The sequence below is a fragment of the Pollicipes pollicipes genome, unplaced genomic scaffold, assembly GCF_011947565.3.
Source record: "Pollicipes pollicipes isolate AB1234 unplaced genomic scaffold, Ppol_2.1 Scaffold_2555;HRSCAF=2994_pilon_pilon_pilon, whole genome shotgun sequence".
Taxonomy (NCBI): Eukaryota; Metazoa; Arthropoda; class Thecostraca; order Pollicipedomorpha; family Pollicipedidae; genus Pollicipes; species Pollicipes pollicipes.
The window spans coordinates 40,357,249-40,378,440 of NW_023596136.1; the positions used below are offsets into that span (position 1 = coordinate 40,357,249).

Genomic DNA, 21,192 nt, shown 5'->3' on the forward strand with positions numbered 1-21,192 from the left:
AGGCGCACGGGTAGTGCAAGTTCGTCACACGCGCAGCAGTTCGCATTCAGCGCTGCTGATGGGGACCAGCGCCGCGCACGCGTGCCGCTGCGTGCCGCTGCGTGACGACCGTGACGGCCGTGGCGGTGATCGTGCCCGCTCTGGCCGCCAGTTTCCGCGCTTCTTCACGCTGGGCGCCGTCAACCACGACGGGCCGACGCGCCAGCAGATGGCCGAGACGTCGTTCTCCATGACGTTCGTGGCGCAGGGCTGGAAGGAAAAGCGGCCGCAGGACGAGCAGCACACCTCACCGCCCGACCAGACGATGGTGGCCCGGGTACGTGGCAGACCCTTCAGGCGTCGTGCTATCCCTCCCCCGTCCGACCCAGTTCGACCAGACGATGGTGGCCCGGGTACGTGGCAGACCCTTAAGGTATCGTGCTATCCCTCTCCCGTCCGACCCAGTTCGGCCAGATCGAATCCAGCTCCGCCCACTAATTGGATTGGCGTCTGTCACTAGGCTCTCCAATATAACCCATCATTACAAAAATAAGCTCAGTTTAGTTCCATTCAGTCGATCACTTTCCATCACCTTAGACGTAAAACACCAAATATAGCGCGTGTGGGCACATAGCAGTTTCTCAGTTGACATTCAACGTTTGCTTACTGTTCTCCATTCAGTTTGTACCGATCAGTGTACTAATCTTGAAATCTGGATTGCTGTTCCTTGGAATGCGTCCAATGCAGTTGAGTCCAATTCCGAAATGTATCCTTAATGCATGCCATCCATGGAGCTTCAGCACGTGGAGGTCGCTTCTACTTTCCTTCGTGTGACACCAACACGTCGTCATGCTGATCTGTATGCCAACTTGGACGGGGGGAGGGGACGGGACGGTCATCCTGCCTTATTCGGGACCGTTGCGAGGCCCGATGTCCCGGGACGCCAGTTGGAACTGATACACCGACACGGTCTCGAGTGAGGTCGGCTCGCAGTATTAGCCGCGGGGAGCAGAGCCTCGCAGCGGTGTCGGATCCCACTACTAACTCCGCCCGTCGCCGACAGGTGTCGGGTCCGGAGTGCGGATACGTGGCCACGCCGATCTGTCTGGTACAGTGCGCCCTCAGCATCTTGAAGGAGCCTGGCAAGATGCCCGGCAGGTGAGGCCCGCACCATGCTCCTGTCTGCCGCTCGTCAGCAGCTCCCTGATCTGACATGACTCAGACTGACATGACTCAGACTCTGACATGACATGACCTGACTCTGTCTCATTGGGGCTTCTGACCTCAGGTAGTCTTGGGGTCTCAGAGTCACCGCCCGTCTTACCGTGCGCTGTCTTCGTTAGACTCACCTTACACGAGTATGCGGTTGTGTCGTCCCGTAACTCACGCTGCGCCAAAGCTCGGCGGCTGTCAACCACAGGGTTGTCATGACTGGGAAAACCACAAGATTGGGGTTAGACCGTTAATACTGACCAATCCCGGTGTCGCAACGGTCCATCCGCCTCGTTGAAACAGACGCAACGAGAGCGATGCCAAAGGAAGAAGGACGCTACGGCTTAGTTGCATCCATTGTAATATCTTGACCTCGTTCACCATGCGTCGCGAAGGGTTCCTCAAGAACGCTGAAGCCGCGTGTATGTCGTCCTATCTACTCTGTGTGATTATTGTTGTTCACACTCTGCTTAATGCACGACTCTTTTGGAAAAGAGTTGCATGCATTCGTTTGGTTTGAGCGCTCGTCATTTTGCTCCAGCGTAGCGGTCGGATCATTTCATTGACTTGGAGTGATGCGGACATGATATGAGAAAGCAAGGCCTTCAGCTCCTGCTATTTCGGCTGGGTGCCATATGACCGACGTGGTCGGCGCGCCCCAAAGCCCAAATCATCGCCATCATCCTGCTGTTTGCAGGGGTCTTATGCTGACTTATTGGTCCTCACTTTGCCAGGAGGTGCTGCTTCAACGACGTTGCAGTGCGAACATTGGTTATACTGGCAGTAGTCATTGCTGTACCGAGCACTGTCAAAACAACCCATGCGCTATAACTCGTTTAACCAGTACCTCCTGGTGTGCTGAGGGTGGATAACTCAGCATAAGAGCTCTGAACTCATACTGATTCGGGCATAGCGTGCCCACATCGTTCGTATTGAGTCGGTCGGGGATGAACATGTGTGTTTCAGTGCTGAAGGTGCACATGCATGCGACATGCGATGTACATCCGGTGTCGGCTTCAGTACTGATGGTGTGTTTGGTTGACCCAGTGTCAGCGGCCGTCTGTGCCGGTCCCGGTAGTGGGCTGGTGGTCCGATGCGCAGCCGGCGTTGGCTTCGTTGCGGTGATGTTTGGTTGACCCAGTGTCAGTGGGTTTGTATTGGCCCTGGTAGTGGGCTGTTGGGCCGATGCGCAGCCGTTGTCGGCTTCAGTATTGATGGTGTGTGGTTGGTCCAGTGTCAGCGGCCGTCTGTGCCGGTCCCGGTAGTGGGCTGTTGGGCCGATGCGCAGCCGGTGTTGGCTTCGTTGCGGTGATGTTTGGTTGACCCAGTGTCAGCGGCCGTCTGTGCCGGTCCCGGTAGTGGGCTGGTGGACCGATGCGTAGCCGGTGACTGCTTCAGTGCGGAGATGTGTTGGCTGACCCAGGCACGTTCACGTTCGTTTCAGCGGTGGCGTGTACGCGCCGGGCGCGGCGTTCGCAGAGACATCTCTGATCGAGCGGCTGAACCATCGCGGCGTTACGTTCGAGGTCATCGGCGACCAGTAGACGGCAGGCGCCCTGCCCGCCCCGCCCTCCCCCCCCCCCCCCGTCCCTCCCCGGGCCGGTCGCTGGCGACGCAGCCCGGAGAGAGGACCGGGGCGCCTGGCGACTGGCAGCTGCCGCAGCCGGCTCGGGCCGGACCGCGAGGGGCGCCGCTCGAGGGGGCAGGTCGGCGCCGGCGGCTGGAGCTGGGCATTGCACGGGCGGGAGGCCTCTCAGACACGTGCGGGTCTAGTGTGCCTCCGCGTGTCGGCCGGAGGCGATTGTGCCGTCGACCCGGCTGTAGCACCGCCATAACGCAGCTGTAAATTGTGGACCGTTGTCAGGGTATTCAGGGGAGGCGTCAGCGCTGGCAGATCTACAGGGGCGGGAGCGCTGTTGTCGGGCGGTGGCGCGCTCTTCGCTGAATCGAGGCTGTACTTCGGACGGTGACGCCCAGGAACCCCACAATCGACCACGCCAGCGCTCGTGGACAGGGTATCGCGTGGGAGTAGCGATAACGGGGACAGGTGTGGGCTGGGAACTCCGGCAGCAAGAAGGACCAATTTGATTAAAAAGCTACGGCGGTAAAGTCGTGTACAATTTGTAAGAGAAATCATCGGGTGTGAAGAAATGTGTGTAGAATGTGACTGGGTGATAGGGATATGAAAAACTATCGGAGACGTCGTTGGGCGGGGCTGTTACACGCTGCTAACAGGAGGAAGGTATATAAATGTGAGGCGCGTTATTCTGGATGGGTGTGAATGGGTGTTGGGGCCCCTTCAGCAGCAAGCCAGTTTATATGATATTTCAACTGAGTGGCCAGAAATCAACGAACAATCAGGCGATGAGCAAGTCGAACGCTGTTCCGTCGCTGTCGGACGCGTGCCCACGTGTGTAGCATGAACAGGCTGCGGTGGGCGCCGCTGTCATGTGGGAGCGATCCTAGAGGAGGGTATCGTCATGTTGCTTCTGTCTGCAGAAAGGTTGTGATGTGGCCAACGGTAGAGCTTGCACTAACAGCAATATATATCATGGGTGAAGTACGTTCTTTACCAGCCGCGGAATGCGGTTTTGTCGTCGACGTCGTATTTTGAATCAGATGCTCTGTCTAGCAAAGCACAGTGACCATAGATATGCGTTATTCATCTGTTTGCCCCACCATTTTGTGATAAGACCGCGTCTCACTCTGGTTTGTCATCGTAGTTCCAGTTAGTATTCCCTGCCTGTGTACGACGGCTCTCGTCAGCGTTCCTCCCACACCGCGGACGAAGTAACATTCCCAAGCCAGCCCGTTCTCGGTTGGGCCAGGCCCAGCCCCGTATGCCTTTGCAAGCCAACTCCATCGGTTGGTGCACCATGCAGCAATGCATATATTGACTTGCAATAGGTAGTGCCTCTTCTCTTCAGCCGGTTGCAGTGCCATCAATGCTCTGCAGCTATTCTGGAGCACCGCACCCAGGTTACCGCAAGATGCAAAACAATCAGCAAACGCTGAGGCAGATGCTATATTTTGTCTATATTTTGTATAGCATACTCGTCTCCCCGTTCTGTGTCCCTCCCCCTCTCTCTCTCTCTCCTCTCTGCTCCTCTCCTCTCTTCTCTCTCTCTCTCTTTCCTCTCTCTCGTCTCTTCTCTCTCTCCCCTCCCCTCTCTCTCCCTCGCCCTCGCTCGCCCTCCCCCCCCCTCCCCCTCGCCTCGCCTCTCGCCCTCGCCTCGCCCTCGCCCCGCCTCGCCCTCGCCCTCGCCTCGCCCTCGCCCTCGCCTGCCCGCCCTCGCCTGACCTCGCCCTGCCCTCGCCCCGCCCTGCCAGCCCGCCCCTTCGCCCTCGCCTCGCCCTGTCGGCACTTGGGCGAGGAGGTTGCGTTGTTTCGTGAACAACCGTTGGGCTAGAATACTACAATCATGCAAAAGTTCATGCTGTGTGATACCTCTGAGCAACATACGAAGACTTCCTTAGGGGCTCCGATGGGGAGGGGGGGGGGAGGGCATTGATGGGTCGGCGCTTGTATGCCCAACTCGCTGCAGGAAGTCATGACTTCCTTGCCAGTCATCCCAGGCCTTGTATCCGTTAGGAGCATTCCACAGCCGGTCGTGGGGCTTCGCATTGACCCAATTTAGGCGTACGAAATTTGTGGTGCAAAATTAACCGCGGTCAATTTTTTTACAAATCCGTTATGGAACAATCGGATGGCTTGTTGTCATGATGACGCCATTGCAGACTGGCCTTCAATGCCAGGATATCAACTGGCAAACCTGGCTGGCCCCGTAGGGCCAATACCACTGCCTTCAGGAGCCAGGGATCCTCAGTGTGACCTGTCATTTCCTCGCAATGTTCGCCGGAGTGACATTGATTCCTCAGTCGGGTTTTATGCTTTTGCTCCACAGACCTGTGCGTGCCACTTTTCCTTCTTTTTTCACTGCTTCATTCTTATGGTCGCATAGACGCTCTTAAACTCGCCCCTAAAACGCTCCCAAACTTTTTTGACCGCCTCCATCGCGAATAGACAATTTTTTGCATCAATCTCCAACAGCGGATGTTTTCAGTTTTAGCGCTTTCTCGTTATCGTAAAACTTGTGTCGTTGCCAATGGTGTAACTGGACAGCAACAATGTTGCCTGCTCATTGTATAGCAACTAGCAACGCTGAGATTTTCTGATCTTTTTATTGTGTACCTTCGTGGATAACGCGCACCACATTTTCGCTCACATGTTGTGATTGGGGTTTTAGGGCGCGTCGACGTCTAGGGTCATTTTGCGCCCATCGCTCACATGTGTAGATCCGTGTGGCGTTTACCTTCTGTGTTCTGTTATTGAACACTGCTTCTTGGTGATCACGCACCCATAAACCGGTAAATCAAATGCGGACAGCACAAGATCCCACGGACGCCGATCGCAAGCAAGCTCACTGCCCGCCGAGCACGTCTAGCGTCCCTTTGCTGTTCATCTTGCACCCTCACGTCCTCCGCGACCTCGTCGGCTCTCCGCCGGCCGAGACGGGCCAGGTCCCGCGGTCCACGGCCGCCGCCGCCCTGCCCTGTTCAGGTGAACTGTGCCGGCACCAGGGCGCAGAGGACCGTGGCGTCGTGCTGGTCGGTGATGTGCCACTCGAGCGTGATACCGACGGCCGGCATGTCGGCGGCGACGGGCAGGTCCACGGCATACGTCAGCTCCTGGCCCGCCTTGGCTGGGCAGCGGCCGGCGAGCATCTGGCTGCACATCTGCGGACAGGGAGGCGTCGGCCCATCTGCAGCACTCGCTCCAGGATGGATTGGCAAAGTGATGCCGTGTAGACTGCCGAGGCTGCTGTCTGTGGTCCTTTGTCGTAACCAAGGCCTAAACATACGGACCTCCAGCCGGGATTACGTCCATTGGCGATGGCGGCAAAGTCCCTATGCCAATAAATGCATGCATGAGAGAGAGAGAGAGAGAGAGAGAGAGAGAGAGAGAGATAGAGAGAGGAGAGAGAGAGAGAGAAGAGAGAGAGAGAAGAGAGAGAGAGAGAGAGAGAAGTATATATATATATTATATATATATATATATATATATATATATATATATATATATATATAATCTCTGTGTGGATGTGTGTGTGTGTGTGTGTGTGTGTGTGTGTGGTGTGTGTGTGCGCGCTGCGCGCGCTCGCGGGTGTACGTGTGGGCGTGTAATGCGTGCGTGTGTTGTGAAGTGTTTTATAAATGGAAGTGGAATAGGTAAAAAACATCTCATTATTCAACTCTTCCAACCTCCTTGGTCTCCTGAACAGACATCTTACCTGATTATCGTAATCCAGTGGTATTGGGATGTTGTCGAGAAGGCCAAATATCATTGATTTCATGCTGACAATCTCCTGAACTGGAACACACATTTTACAAGCGAGATTTCCAGTGATTGCGGCAGATTATGCACAGGGTATGCTCAACGCCATGAATGAGGGCCATGGAGAACTGTTTGCCAGCTTTTTTGAGCGTTTTTACGTGATGAATCTGCAGCAGTTGTGTCTTTTACTGACCAGCGTTATGTTATGCTGCAGTGTTCCGATTTTGCTTCCCGCAGCGTGTCTCCAAATATCGCGTCATAATTTATGTCCAATGCTCCTGCAATGCTAGTCACACTGCACATTCAATTAACCAGAGATCTGGCCAGAGTTCCAGCGGTCGCTGTCGGGATGGGATCTCGCAATAACATATGTATATGACAGTGATGCGATGCAAATGACGGGTGACACGACGACGAAGTGCGGCACGGCACGTGCTCCGATGACTCACCTGCCTTGAAGCGCACCTGCATGGGCACCGTCGAGCCCCTCTTGATAACGCAAGGCAGATGGTCGCAGTCGCCCACCTTGACATCCAGCAGAGCGCCCGTGAACCCTGAACAAACAAAACGAGCGGTCAGCATACAAGTGGAAGTAGCGTGCCGGATAATAGTCGAGGTGACGTGGAGGCCTAAGGCAAACCTGGCATATACCCACCGGAGCGTGCTACTGTCAAAGTAATAAGTTCCGGTGGGGCTTGCCACAGGGGGCGTATCCATGTATTGGCCACGGGTCACGTGGCCCTCCCCTATCATAGTGCTGGCATGCTTTAATGTGTTCGCAATGGCGTATTGACAATTAAAAGTTTGAGACAGAAACGTGAAACAAAACATATCCCCAACATCCGAGGCTGTTGTACGTCATGAGAGAAATGCTACGATCCTTCTGCGCGCAACTCTGAGTTTTCTGTGCAAACTTGGGAGTTGTGTCCCCATTGCAAATCTCTACAGTTGATCTTGCTTACTGCTTTGATAGCAAAAGGTATCTATACCAGTATTTACACCAGCACTGGAAAGTAGTATTAAGTCTAATAATGTCTACAAATACTGAAGTACTACCGTCATTCCTCCACCTGTTGTGCTTACAACGGTTCCTTGGTCGGGCTGTGCTGAATAATAATGTAACTTAGTAAACCTTGCCGTACAAGCCCTGACACTCCTCTCGATTTCCTCGAGCTGCGAGATAGCCTTGAAAGGTTTTACAGCTGTGGGATTTGTGGCGCACCTCCCAGGTCAAGGCCACGGTAAGCAGTCACGAAAATCCCCATGACGGCAGCGGACATTGCGCTGACCCGATTCTACATGAGATGACGCATGAGCCGGGCGAGAGGCATTACCGTCGTCATCTGTCGTCACAGCTTAAAGATTAACCTTATGCTGGTGCGGAAAATAATCCACGAGAGCGTGGCCTTTTCACTTTTTGGTACGTTATCCCGCCCACGTTCCGTACTCGTCGCGTCTCAGGAGCGCCCACTTGCCGCGAGTCTCGCAGAACCGTCGTTTTCCGCGGCAGTTAACGCAAGCTGGGACTACAGTATGCCCATATGCCAGCTTTCCAACGTCTTGAACCTTCCCACGGATACAAACCTGCGGCTGTGACGGCTAGCGGTACTTACTTTCCTTCCACACATTGTCCAAAAACGTCTCTGACGGAACGCAAAAAAAATGGTAGTCTGTCATGTTAAATTGACTGGCACCGCTGAGCCCAGCACTTAGTGTAGCGCCACAATCGACATCGCATGATGCGCAGTGCATGCCTGACCACGATGGGTCATTGTATTTACGAAACATTCAATAAGTTACATTCAATAGTCGTTCAGCTGTTACATTCAATAGTCATTCAATTGCTACATTCAATAGTCATCACAGCGGAATGCAATCTTTCGATGCTCAGCTCTGAGTCAAATTACAGTCATTTCACGCAACAGCACGTACCATTTCCGAACCATACCCATGCGGCACTTGCCCACTTACCACAATTGCTGAACGGAGTGGCCGATGCCACTGAAGAAAGCAGCAGCAGCCAAAGGACGCCGCTCAAGACCGTCATTGTGCCGGTGGGATGCGGGCGTGTCCCGACGACGCAGGCAGTGGTCGGCACGCCTCTGGCGGTGGCACGTGGCGTGCTCCCGACGCGGACAGTGCACCCCTTGTGCGGTTATCGGGCGACTCCTGAAGATGGAGCGCCCCAGGAGGGCCGGTGATGCACACTGGCCTGCCCAGTCCGGCCCAGTCCGGCCCAGTCCGGCCCGCCACGGCCCTCGGCCGCTCGCTCTCTCTCGCTGGCCGCTGCGGATTACACGCTGAGCCCGCCGCGGCGTCCCGCAGCAGCCGCGGCCGGTGAACACGGCGCCGCCGTCGGCTGTTAGCGTGCTTTTTACAGCGGCGTGTGCAGGATCTTCCCTGCACTTGGTGCCGAAAGTGAATCACCAACTCATTACACGTAATCTGCGATGGGCCCGTAAGCCCGGGCCTTGAGCCCCAATGAGATCATATAAGATCATGAGATCATATAAGGTCCAATTTTTTATCGTGACAAAAAGAGATTAATTCTGCTTCTGGCCCATTACAGGTTTGACCCGTGCCAATTTTCATGTCGCAAATATACTAGCGGAGCTCTAACTGTACCATCGTGTTTATATTGATCATAACGGGCAATGTAGCCTCGTATCAAAGCGGATATAGGAAAAGGCGAACTCGCGTCACTGTAAGCTAGCAGAATGTGCGGCCATTCCCATCATGTGACTGGTGATAGCTTCAGAGTTGGAAGCTGTAGAGTTCACTCAAACCGCAGGTAAATAGCTAATGTAGGTCAGGCCTTGCAACGCTTAAAGCCCAAGGTCACCGTCAGCTACATGTCACCTTTCACTGAAGTAAGCTGATTATGACGAACACTGACTCATTAACCAGCGGCAGGCTAAAGGGATACTCCAGCATCCTTATGCAACATAGCGGTTTGGCGATGCTCACCGCCCAAACTCGACGGTATCCGGAATTGACTCTTGGTGCATCATTTTTCACTGGCCGGTGTGTTCGCTTCGATAAGCTGGAATATTTAACGACGTAATGATAACGTTCGACAGCTAAGTATGTCCACAAAACATGGTGAACATGATGTCTTGCCTGAAGATCTGTGCTGATTTTCTCACTCTATAAGAACGAAGACGAAGCGTAATTTGGTTTTGTGCTGCAATGACGCTGTGTGGGTGTATGACGTTCTGGCATCTTATGGTTGGCATGCGCTTTGTCACGCGTAAAACAGGCTTAGGGCTTAGGCTTAGGGTCCGTTCGTATTCCAGATAAACCAGGTCTGTTTTAACACCTAAACTGGGACATTCCACGACAAATCGGCAAGTGCCTTACACCTCAACCCTCGGATTTTGATGAAATTTGTTTTATTGAAGTTGCCATCAGTGCTGAAGTCACTGGTAGCGTTTTTTAAATCTATCAGTTGCACCGTTTCCGAGTTATGGCCTTCGGCGGTTTCGAGTTTTGTAATTGCAAAGTATCTTCGGTGGCAACTTCTTTCGCTTGCTTGAAATATGATTTGGCAGGCATATATGTTAAAATAATCAGAAGACTGTCCGAGTATTTGCACGCCACTCCTGAAATCTTTATTGCACGATCAACAATACCCAGGGCACGAAGCACAACATTTCGATGTGATACAGATATGTTTTCGTCAGCGTGTATAAGAGCGTGGTTTGTTACCCGAATTCTGATATGCCAAGGTTGGCTATCTTGCTTGGAAAGACAAAGTCCATGCACAGATGAATTATGTGTAGTGCACGAAGACTGAGCGCGCGGCGCGCCGCCGCAGCCGTCTGCCCCCCCCCCCCCCCCCTATCTTCCCATCCCTCATGTGTACTGTCTCAGCCGGGGTAACTGGAGCGGGGGAGGGGATGACTGCGTACTGCGAAGGTAGTGTGGCCTCTTGTTCATGTGGGGGCGACTCAGTCGGACAAATGCCCAGTGATAGAGCCTTGGATCAGTGCCTGTTGTGCGGGTGGAGCGCGTGGGTGTATTGACAGTGTCTTACAACGGTAAAACGGTCAACAACCCCGCTTTGCCATTCCATTTGGGAAGCACAAAACGAGAGCACAGCGAGGTTTAAAGGAAGGATGCGACCTTTTTTGTACCCACTTATTCAGATCAGACACGCCCTATTTTATTGGTAATGCCAGTTTTCTCGAAATCCTGAACAGCTTAGAATTTTGATTTGAAGTAGCCGCTGCTGCGTGACAAATCTCATTGGACTCCCTGCTCACAACCATGAAAGTGTTTCATTTGCTTTGCTTTTCCTACCGGGTGCGCTCTGCGATGTTTCTAACACACTAATTGGTCAAAATGTTTGAGTAAGAAATGCTACGAATGCTTGGAACCCTGCTAGGATAAAATTGCATGCAAACATGAGGCCTTATCCCGCGAACGCTGCGTCCTGATCGGTGGCAGCGGCACGCATGCGGTTTGCGTGTGTTATTATCACTATAACGCAAAGCTGATAATGGAATATCTTGACCTGCGAGATGCCACTTAAGAGGACATAATGAGTCCAGGATGCGTGAGAAGTGTGAGAGTGTGAGAAGTGCCCACGCTTAGGATGTGTGCGATGGTTTTTGACTAAACCTATCAGTGCGTAAGCAGAGGAAATTTTGGGTTCAATCAATAAAATCAGATTACACAGTGCGTGAGCACAGCTCGCTGTACTTAATCTGAACTTAGCCTACCAATGGATGAGTTTTTGACCGAAACTTTCAAAAGATAAGACAGCAGTAATAGCCTTATTCCTCGGAGAAAACTCGGGAAAGGGGAGATAAAGTTGAGTTGATATGTCGGCAGCATGCCTTTATCGAGACAATAGCAGAAACTGAAAAACCTGAAAAATCGAGTAGGATCATCGGCAGACAATTTTAAATTCATTTCTGCCCTTTCCGATAAAGGCATGCTGCCGAAATTTCAACCCAACTGCATCTCCAGTTCTCCTGGTTTTTCTCCGAGGAATAAGGCTATTACTAGTGTCTTATCTGTGTGAATAAAGTTCCTCGCTAATGCACTGTCAACTAACAAATTGTCAAAAGCCAAAATTGCATTTACCAAACACTACTTAACGGCCCGGCACCAGGGTAAATTTTTCGATGGTCCTTAAAACAACCGCCCAAGAAATCATGACTTTCATATTTCTATATTTTTCAGAAAGTTACCCTTTCGTCGTTTATGTCGAAGTTCAACAGTTTCACCAAGATTCGCCTGCAATGCACGCTGCATCCTTTGGAGGTACATTGAACAGAACCTGGACAGATTGAACGCAAAAGTTATCGCGCGCTGTCAGCCGCGATGGAACAAAACACTTTTGCGGTCCATACGTTTCTACAATACCTTTTACCTGGAGTGAAAGCGTGGTTTCAAATATGGAAAGTGTATTGCTTTTCAGATACGTCAGCTGCGCAGTGCAAGAACAGGTTCAATTATTTGAACATTTGCTTTCATGAGGAGGACTTTGTCATGAAGTGTAATTGGTAATACGTCGCCGCGTCCCATGGGGAGAACTCTTGCGGCGGAGTTGGGGACCTTGGAAGGTGTTTCTGCCAGTGCCAGCCTGTGGCGCCTCCATTCCGATCATACTCGCTCTGCAGAGAACTCAGCCAGGTCCAGTAGGGCAAGGCTGATGTGCGGGCGGTATGTTTCTTCGTACCTGAAGGAGAAGTACTTCGGACAGAGGATTAGCTTGGCGTCAGCTTGGTTTCGGCCAAGGCTGTCGACGAGACGCTGCTGATTTACGAAGGAATCACAGTAAGTGCTCAGATTGTTCCTGTCCTTGCGTTAGACTCAGGCGTTGGGAGGAAAGTAGCGGCCGCTTGATTTGGAGAGTACGGATGAATTAGAGTGAGTTAGACTGAGTGACTGGCGCACTGAGTCGCCTCCCACGTGCATGCGAGCCATCGTGTTGGTAATCTTAGCTTTTTCTCGTAATGCGCTCATTTTCCGCCGCCTCTGCGGAGAGATGCGTGAGAGATACAGCGTCGATAGCCGGCGACGGATGGCGCGAATGAGGTCCCGAATGATGAAATGAAATAAAAAATAATGAAATGAGGTCGCGAATGATGATCCCGTATTGTGACATGGTCAAATTTTGGAAACTGGGGCATGGAAATCGTGACATTTTTTCCAAATCTTTCCAAGGCGATAACCACGTTTATTTTTGGATTATGGGGTACTAACCCTGCTCTTTGACATGCAAATGAGAAAAGGCTCAAAATCGCGTGGGAAAATGGCTCTGCATGCGTTGCAAATGCTCATAGTGCGACAATCAATGTTTTTTGTGGAATAATAATTCCAATCACGACATACACGTACTCTGGAAAAACTGTTGCATCATTTTGACATCAAACTTTACGCGCTTTTTCTTTCATCGTAGTGAAACAATGGCCGCCAAACTTAGCCTTTCAAACAAAGAACACGACAATTGCAGTAGGCTGTAGCTCCGAAGCCGCCCCAACTGAGAGACATGAAAATACCGCAGGCGTTTTCAACGCCGCAGGCAGCCACTGTGGCCCATTATGGTCAAAATCCGAGAGATGATGGTGGAAAATGAACCGTTCGACCTGTCTTGTCTATTTGTCGTGGAATGCTTTAACCGGAAGGGGCATCCCCACCAGTGACTGAAATGACGCGAAATCCCCTCCCCAGTGGAAAACTTGTATTTTCAGGGAGTTCATGCACGATCGGAAAGCAGTTTCGTAAATAAATGCGTACAATTTGAAGTAGGGAGTAACTTCTCAAGCTTTTACCTCCGATCCGGTTGCATAAAGTGAGGAATAACTATGTACCTGCTCCTACGTCCGTAAAATTCTATAAATATTCTATAAAAATTCTAAAAATCTAATTAAAAACACGGGTAAATTTGACCTAACAGACCCCATACTTCATGAAGCATCCATCGGATTTCACAAACGAAGCTGCTTTGACCATAGACATTCACCTCTAAGCTGAAGTAAAATAAAAAGCTGATCTGCCTCGTAAAATCCGCAGTGATAATTATAAAGGGCCAGCGCGTGGCCGTGCAGGAGCGAAGGGGCGAAACGCTTAGACCGAGAATCAACCCGCACAAGGACAAAGCTTGGCTATTGGACGACGTCGTTCACGTCGTCCGACGTGAACGACGTCGGACGACGTCAGCGCAGACTTTGCACGAGAGGTGGACGCGTAACGTATGTGTGAGAAACCAATACAGAAGCAGTTAGTATTGCAATACTGTAAATCATAGCAAACGTATGCCAAGACACTCGGTGGACAAAGCTCGGTGGACAACCTGGCAGTTAGGTATAAAACATACATTTTTGCCCACATGTCGCGGATTTCACGAGAATATTTTTAGTTCTTGCCACGCCACGGACAGACGTGGTGTTAGTTCACAAAATGCACGGCGCAGGGTGAGGATCAGCTATTTCAGTTAACATTTGTCCCTTAGGTTCATATCATGCATGCTTATTAGAGAGAAGCACTGGGTGTGAGGACATGAACCAAGCAGCTTTGCTTACTTCTGCGAGTTGCGGAACAATATCAAAAATTATTGGATATCTGTATATCAGCGGCTCATATACTTCATACTTCATAATATGAAGTTAGTTAGCGTAGTTACTCGTAGTAGTAGATAAAGTTAGCGTAGTTACTCCATGAATTAATCGACAAGCAAACCACATTTAACTCATAGATAGCGGCAGCTTTTATGCCACTTTGGAGATATTTCTGGATTCATCAATAGGCATTCGAAACCCTTTGGGTCCAAAACGACGGCATCGTTGCTAGAGTAATGTACGCTTGCATCGCCATTAAGATTGCTTCAGCCTCGGCTTTCTTACGTCAGGCATATAGAGAACCGGGAGCCTCGGCAATCTACGGTTCACTTCAGAGGTGTGCTGCAAGAGCTATGAAACCGGCGTAGAAAGTAGCGGAGTACGCCGAAATTGTTTCAGCCGGCCAGAGGTAAGCAGTACCTTTACTTTATGAAACTGATTGCTGCCCTTTGGAACGGTTCAGGCAGAGACTGTGAGGAGACGTGCCACTGAGTCGCGGTGGATGCAGGCATTCTGTATGTGGTCAAGCGTTCTGAGATGAGACAGCTGTTCTTGAATTGGAAAGAAGAACCGCTTAAAATAGGCGCTTAGGCGCTTTTGAAACGTCCAACAGGCATCAGCTTCTGACAGCTGGAATATGATTGGCGTAGATGTAGATTGGGAAGGATATGATCAACAGGCGGGGGAGGGGGAGGGGGGGGGGGGGCGAGTGAGGACCCGAAATCTAAGATGATCTATCCCAAATATGGGTTCACGTAACCTATCCACAAAAAGTCATTTCTCTTTCGGTTTTTGACACTTAATTATTGTGTTCAAATGAAAAATGACAAAAAATGCGGGCGGATTGGCTGCAATGCATTATGGGGCTGTATGGGGGACTGCAACAACTGCTAGTTGGAGCGGGAAATATAGGGTCAGTGAGGAGAAAGGGACTTCAGACCGAGTGTAGGGCTTCACGGTACCACCCTCTGGTTGAGTATTTGCTCTAAAATAAAAAGAGAACATTCAGTTACAAAAGATGTGCGAATATTGAGCCCTGGCACTGGGGTCGATGTGACACCACTCTGAGGTTTTTTTGAGAATACCTCTCCTGTATGCCATTCAATCGCGCCCAAATTTTCAATGGACTATTGAAAATTTATTGCACGTGTTTTGCAACCAAAAAGCAAGCGTGTCTCCAACATTTTGGTTACGGAACAGCGGTGGTAATTGAGGACTACTCCACCGCGATCTACGGTCGGTGCGGCCGGCGGGCGGCAACCGACAATATCGCGGAACGCGACTGGATAGCCGTCATTTATTGTTTTATTAACGGAGCTATACACAACGACACGGGAACCGGTGGGGGGGGGGGGGGGGAGAGGGGGGCAGTGGCGAGGGCCCTCCGATTAAAAGCTGGGCGAGGGGTGCGGTGCCGCCTTCCTCCCCTCCCCCCCCCAGCCTGAAAGCCTGTGGAGGGGCTGTTCTAATCTGTTTAGGACCGTGCTTGAGCTGTTTTTATGAACTGCGTAAGCCCGTACGTTGGGGTCCCCATTCCCACGGGACTCTCGCCCACTCGTGGCTGACGCACGCGGCATGCACGGAATGTACGGGGTGCCGGTGGGATCCAGGACAAGTGAAGACAGAAAAAGAGGGACAAATCTCCATCAATGCGTCATGTTTTGCGGTACATACTTTAAAAAGTTGGACATTAGTCCTAGATATTAATAAGGTAAAACAGCTAATCAAATAACTTAAGAAAGTGTGTTACGCGAGTATGTAAGCACAAGTAAATAGCACAAACTCACGGATATTTGTGCAAGTACACCACGAGAAAGGGCCAAGACACAACCACAAACCATAGTTGGTTCAGCAAACCCCTCCAGCAGCGCCCATGGCCACCTCTCGGAGGATTGTAGTATTACATGTCAGTGCTTCAGCGGCACTTTTATACGGCCAGTTTGGCAGGGCCTCAACGTCACACAAATGTTCCATGACGCGATCAAAACACTGAAGTTTTGGAGAGGATATTTACTAAACAGAGAAAACTGCGTTGCATAGAACAGTCTTTTCCACTTTAAGTAAGGCAGTCATTTAAGTGAGCATATTTCATCGTATCTGATGCTTGCTTCAATATCTTCAAATATGGAACATTCCCTTTAACTGGTGTATTTGCTAAATCTATCGGATGGACTAATCGAGCACTATCATGTGAACAGCCCCTCCCATTCCACAGGTTCGTTACTCAGTGATCTGCCCAACATGCTCTTGTCAAACACTCCAAAACTGCCCCCTTAGCCTGGCACCGCCTGAGCTGGTCGCCAACCGCGCTGGGCTGAGGATTACACGCAATCTCCTTGGTTTCTCACAGCGTTATCGTGGATCGGAACTATCAGACGGCAGTCGATACCACGGGTAATCGATTCCACGGCAGTCGATACCACGACAATCGGTCAATCACACCCAGAATTCTTGGGCTCAGATGTGGCCGCAACCGCTAATGGGACCCTTACTCAGAATATCATAACATCACCAAAATCTTTGGGCGAACTCAGGACCTTGTAGCACTCGTTAAATTGGTTGTGAAGCTTCCGAACCGGAACCAAACGACAGTGCTTGTGTTTTCTCGCTTCAGGATCATACCATTTGGTTAGCAAATGCCAAGGGTCAACGTTGCGTAAAGTCAAGGTCATTTCATACCGTGGCAGCACCACGAACTTTAAGTTGGGGGGCAAGATTTTCCAGGGGGCTCCTGGACAAAATGGAGCCTCCTCACAGGTTGACGTGTGAGAAAAGCAATGCCATATTCCAGCTGGAGGGGCACTGAAGGCATGTGTCCTCTTATCAAATTGTTACATACATTTTATCCAAAGAAATCAATGTCGACAATGTAAAAAAGTTCAGAATCGGGCGTCCTGATTATCCAGCAAATGGTTTCGCTATCCTAAAAACAGGGCCAGCTGTTCTAGAAGGGCCTCCTGATGTAATAGAGGCGCCTCATGATCCTTCGGATTCAGACCGCTTCCAGGATGTCCTGGTCCGGAACTGCGGAAATGTGATGCATGAAAGAGCCTACTGATCCAAAAAATGAACACCTCCTGAATACGGAGGGCGCTTCCTAACCCAGAGCGACAGCCTCCTAGTTCGTAATGAGCCGCCTCCTGCGCCAGTAAAGGGATCTCCTCAACATAGCATTGGGTCTACTTATCTAGAGGATCGACTACCTTAGTCATACAGGTGGCCCTCGTGATCCGGAAAACGGGTTCTGAATGTAGAAAGGGGTCTTATCTAAGGGAAAAGGGTTGTATCTTTGCCAGTGCATTCGCCTGGCCGAGGAGAGCCTCAAGACTTGTTGGACGTTGCTGTTGGATGCACTGGAAGTCATTCACGGAGCTGAGAGGTGTGAATTACTTTAACGCCGCTATCCCTAACAGGGCCGGTTCGCGCAGAGCGGTCGGGAGTTAAAATTTGAAGCTTCAGGAGCTTAACTCGTCATGTTCAAAGCTCGGAAGCCTGACTGCTAAACTCAGACTGCCATCAGATGATAGAGCTGAGCGGTGGCAACTCGCCGACCATACGTGAAGCCATGCGCAGATTGTACCAGCAATAATGAATAGTTAAACGTTCGTGGTTTATTTTATACACCTTGGCAGCCCATGGCCAGCTGGTCTGACGTACATCCCGGAGGCGGGGGACATGCTGACTGACCCTAGTGACCCCTGTAGCTGCACGTGGCTCGCCGCACCTGCTGACACTCCACGACCCTGGCCTTGGCGGACTCAGCTGCTGCAGCCGTCTCCTCCCCGCGGGCCAGCCGAGTGGTTAATCTGACGCTGAGGGAGCCTCAACACCTGGGACCGTTCAACAAGCGTCGCACGCTATCTTTTCACATATCTTGTCTAGTCTCTTTCGATACGATGTCTCGAACGATGTTCGATGCGATGTTCGATTTCGATACGATGTCCCGAACGGCTTGTAGTTTGCACCTTGTAGCAAATTTCTAACTGCCCTAGCGTGATAGATTAGTGGCGATTTCGCTGCTGCTAGTCCTTCCCGCGAGTCAGTCACAGTGCATCTTTCAGGTCCACACGCGTCCACACACACGACCAGCGGCAGCATAAGTCTGTGCTTCATTTAGTCTACAAATGTAAGAAGTCTTACTCGGCAACAGACGAATCGCGTTACATACTGACCTCAAGCGGAAAACGATTCGACCCAAGCGATACATAAATCACGCGGTTGTCAAACGATGGAAAATATACGACACCACCCCAAGAGGCGGCGTTTGTAAGCTAAGCCACTCAGAAACGGCGAGATCGCCTCGTGCTCTGCGATCAGCCTGATGCGAGAACCGCAACGACAGGCGCTAAAGTGAACTCTCCGCGCGAAATATCGAGTCGCGCTGTCAAGAAAAGTTAATTAATGAAACTGAGACGTCTTTGCCTCAGCGCCGGGCGAAGGCAGAATTCCGATGTCCCATGTGGGAGAGCGATGAGTGGGGGACGTCAGGCAGCCTAGGATCGCAGAAGCGTCGGACATCACACACGCCCTTGCTCGTGCGTGATGACTCCAGATTTGGATCCTTTGATTGGCTGCGCGTGCCCCTTGACTGTGACTTGATGCGTTGTAATGCGGGCCGCAATCTATCCTGACTGACGCGGCAGTGAAGACGCCCAAGTCACTCGCGGCCGGCGGGCTATGTACGCACACACACACACACACACACACACACACACACACACACACACACACACACACACACACACACCACACAACACACACGACACACACACACACATATATATATATATATATATATATATATATATTATATATTGCATATATTAATAATATATATATATATATATATATATATATTGGAATATTTTGGCAGAATTCTTCTTTGATACATGTTAATTAAAATAACTGCTGACTCAGCATTGACGACCTTGATGCATCGTTCCAGTTTCCGGGCCTTTGACTTTGTGTCATCGCTTAGATTAAAGATGGTTTCGCACAAAATTACTCATATATTCATCACTCCTTCCATTCTAACGTTTCGAGATCTTATCTCATCTTCGGAGAAGACTAAATTGCACAAGAAATAAGTTTTTGAGTTTTAAAGAATGAAAAATTGTGCACTTCTGTTGTAAAACATCCCTTGGTTTGGAAAACATAAATGAAGCATAACTAATTGAAGTAAGACGGATTCCTATTTTCACTTTCATGCATGTAAGAAAACGCTCATAATGGGAACATCACAAGACACAATGGGAACACTATTGTCACAATCACATCAGAATGCTCATCGCCCACCACCTAGTAGTTCAAGAGTTCTGCAAGAATTTGTCTGTCTGTTTAAGGGCGGAGAGTTCGTTAATAGATATGCTTTCCCAAATTTGGACCACATGCGACAGGAACACGACATGACATTGACGCGACAACAGCTGACAGACAGCACTGACATACTCACGGACGTGCAGTGACCGAAGACGCCTTCAAATTTGGGGAAAGCATGTTCATTAACGAACTCTCTCCGGCCTTCTAAGCAGACAGACAAATTCTTGCAGAACTCTTGAAACTACTGGGTGGTGGGCGGGGTGAGCACTTCTGATGTGATTGTGACAACAGTGTTCCCATTGTGTCTTTGTGATGTTCCCATTATGGGTGCTTCTTTACATGTACGAAAATGAAAAAGGAATCCGTCTACTTCAATTAGTTATGCTTCAGTTATGTTCTCCGTACCAAAAGATGTTTTACAGCAGTAGTGCACAATTTTTCATTCTTTCAAACTCAAAACTTATATCTTGTGCAATTTAGTCTTCTCCGAAGATGAGATAAGATCTCGAAACGTTAGAATGGAAGGAGAGTGATGATATATATGAGTAATTTTGAGCGAACCATCTTTAATCTAAGCGATGACGCAAAGTCAAAGGCCGGAAACTGGAACGAGCATCAAAACCTCGTCAATGCTGAGTCCAGTAGTATATTTTATATATAGATAAATATATATATATATATATATATATATATATATATATATATATATATATGTATGTATATATGTGGAATATTTCGGCAGAATCCTTCCTTTTATGCATGTTGGCATCATCGCTAAATTAAAGGTGGTCCGCGCAAAATAACTCATATATTCATCGCTCCTTACATTCTAACGTTCGAGATCCTATCTAATCGTCGGAGAGGACTGAATGACACTGTATTGCCGAATCGAGGGTGTCGCGATGGGTTCACCTCTAGGGCTTTTATTTGGCTAAGTTCTTTATTAGACCCGTAGAAGCCGATACACTAAAACGACGACCTAAGACCGGACATTGTACTGCCACTACATAGACGATATCTTTGTGGAAGTTACTGACATTGACCAAACTAGGACGGCTCAAGACGTCAGGAGAAGAACTGAATGGCGCAGTATGGCTGAATCGAGGGTGTTGCGATGGGCTCACCTCTAGGGCCTTCATGCGCTATTTTATGGGACATAGAAGCCGACGCACTACAAAACGACATAAGACCGGACAACTACTGCCGCTACATACATACTATAGATATAGATCTAGATAGATAGATAGATAGAGAGAGAGAGAGAGAGAGATAGAGATAGATAGAGGATATAGAGATTATATATATATATAATGTATATATATATATATATATATATATATATGAGAGAGAGAGAGAGAGAGGAGGATGAGCGGAGAGAGAGGAGAGGGAGAGAGAGGAGGAAGATGCGGCAGGAGAGAGAGAGATGAGAGAGGAGAGAGGAGAGAGAGAGTAGAGAGAGAGAGAGGAGAGGAGAGAAGAGAGATGAGAGAGAGAGAGATAGAGAGAGAGAGGAGGGAGAGAGGAGAGAGGAGAGGGAGAGGAGAGAGAGAGAGAGAGAGGAGAGAGAGAGAGCGAGAGAGAGAGAGAGGAGAGAGAGAGAGGAGAGAGAGAGAGAGAGGAGAGAGAGAGAGAGAGAGAGGAGAGAGAGAGAGAGAGAGAGAGATATATATATATATATATATATATATATATATATAGTGTATATATATATGCATGTATATATGTGTATATATATATATATATTATATATATATATAGATATATATATATATATAT

At 49.9% G+C, this 21,192-nt stretch overlaps 2 protein-coding genes across 3 annotated transcripts in view; one reads left to right on the forward strand and one right to left on the reverse strand.

Moving 5' to 3' along the window:
• LOC119102894 (saccharopine dehydrogenase-like oxidoreductase) overlaps positions 1 to 3,751 on the forward strand; it is a 31,176-nt gene extending 27,425 nt beyond the window's left edge. For both annotated transcript variants that reach the window (XM_037226354.1, XM_037226347.1), the window contains exons 9-11: positions 152 to 316; positions 1,043 to 1,137; positions 2,636 to 3,751. In XM_037226354.1, coding sequence (XP_037082249.1) covers positions 152 to 316; positions 1,043 to 1,137; positions 2,636 to 2,735 — 360 coding nt within the window. In that variant the 3' untranslated portion in view covers positions 2,736 to 3,751. The remainder of the gene's footprint in view (positions 1 to 151; positions 317 to 1,042; positions 1,138 to 2,635) is intronic.
• Positions 3,752 to 5,657: 1,906 nt separating this feature from the next.
• Positions 5,658 to 8,747, reverse strand: LOC119103945 (NPC intracellular cholesterol transporter 2). The gene is made up of 4 exons (XM_037227656.1): positions 8,498 to 8,747; positions 6,976 to 7,080; positions 6,483 to 6,562; positions 5,658 to 5,928 (listed from the first exon to the last, which is right to left on the reverse strand). Exons 1-4 carry the CDS (start codon positions 8,571 to 8,573, stop codon positions 5,749 to 5,751), a joined length of 441 nt encoding a protein of 146 aa, XP_037083551.1. The 5' UTR covers positions 8,574 to 8,747; the 3' UTR covers positions 5,658 to 5,748.
• Positions 8,748 to 21,192: the final 12,445 nt, after the last annotated feature.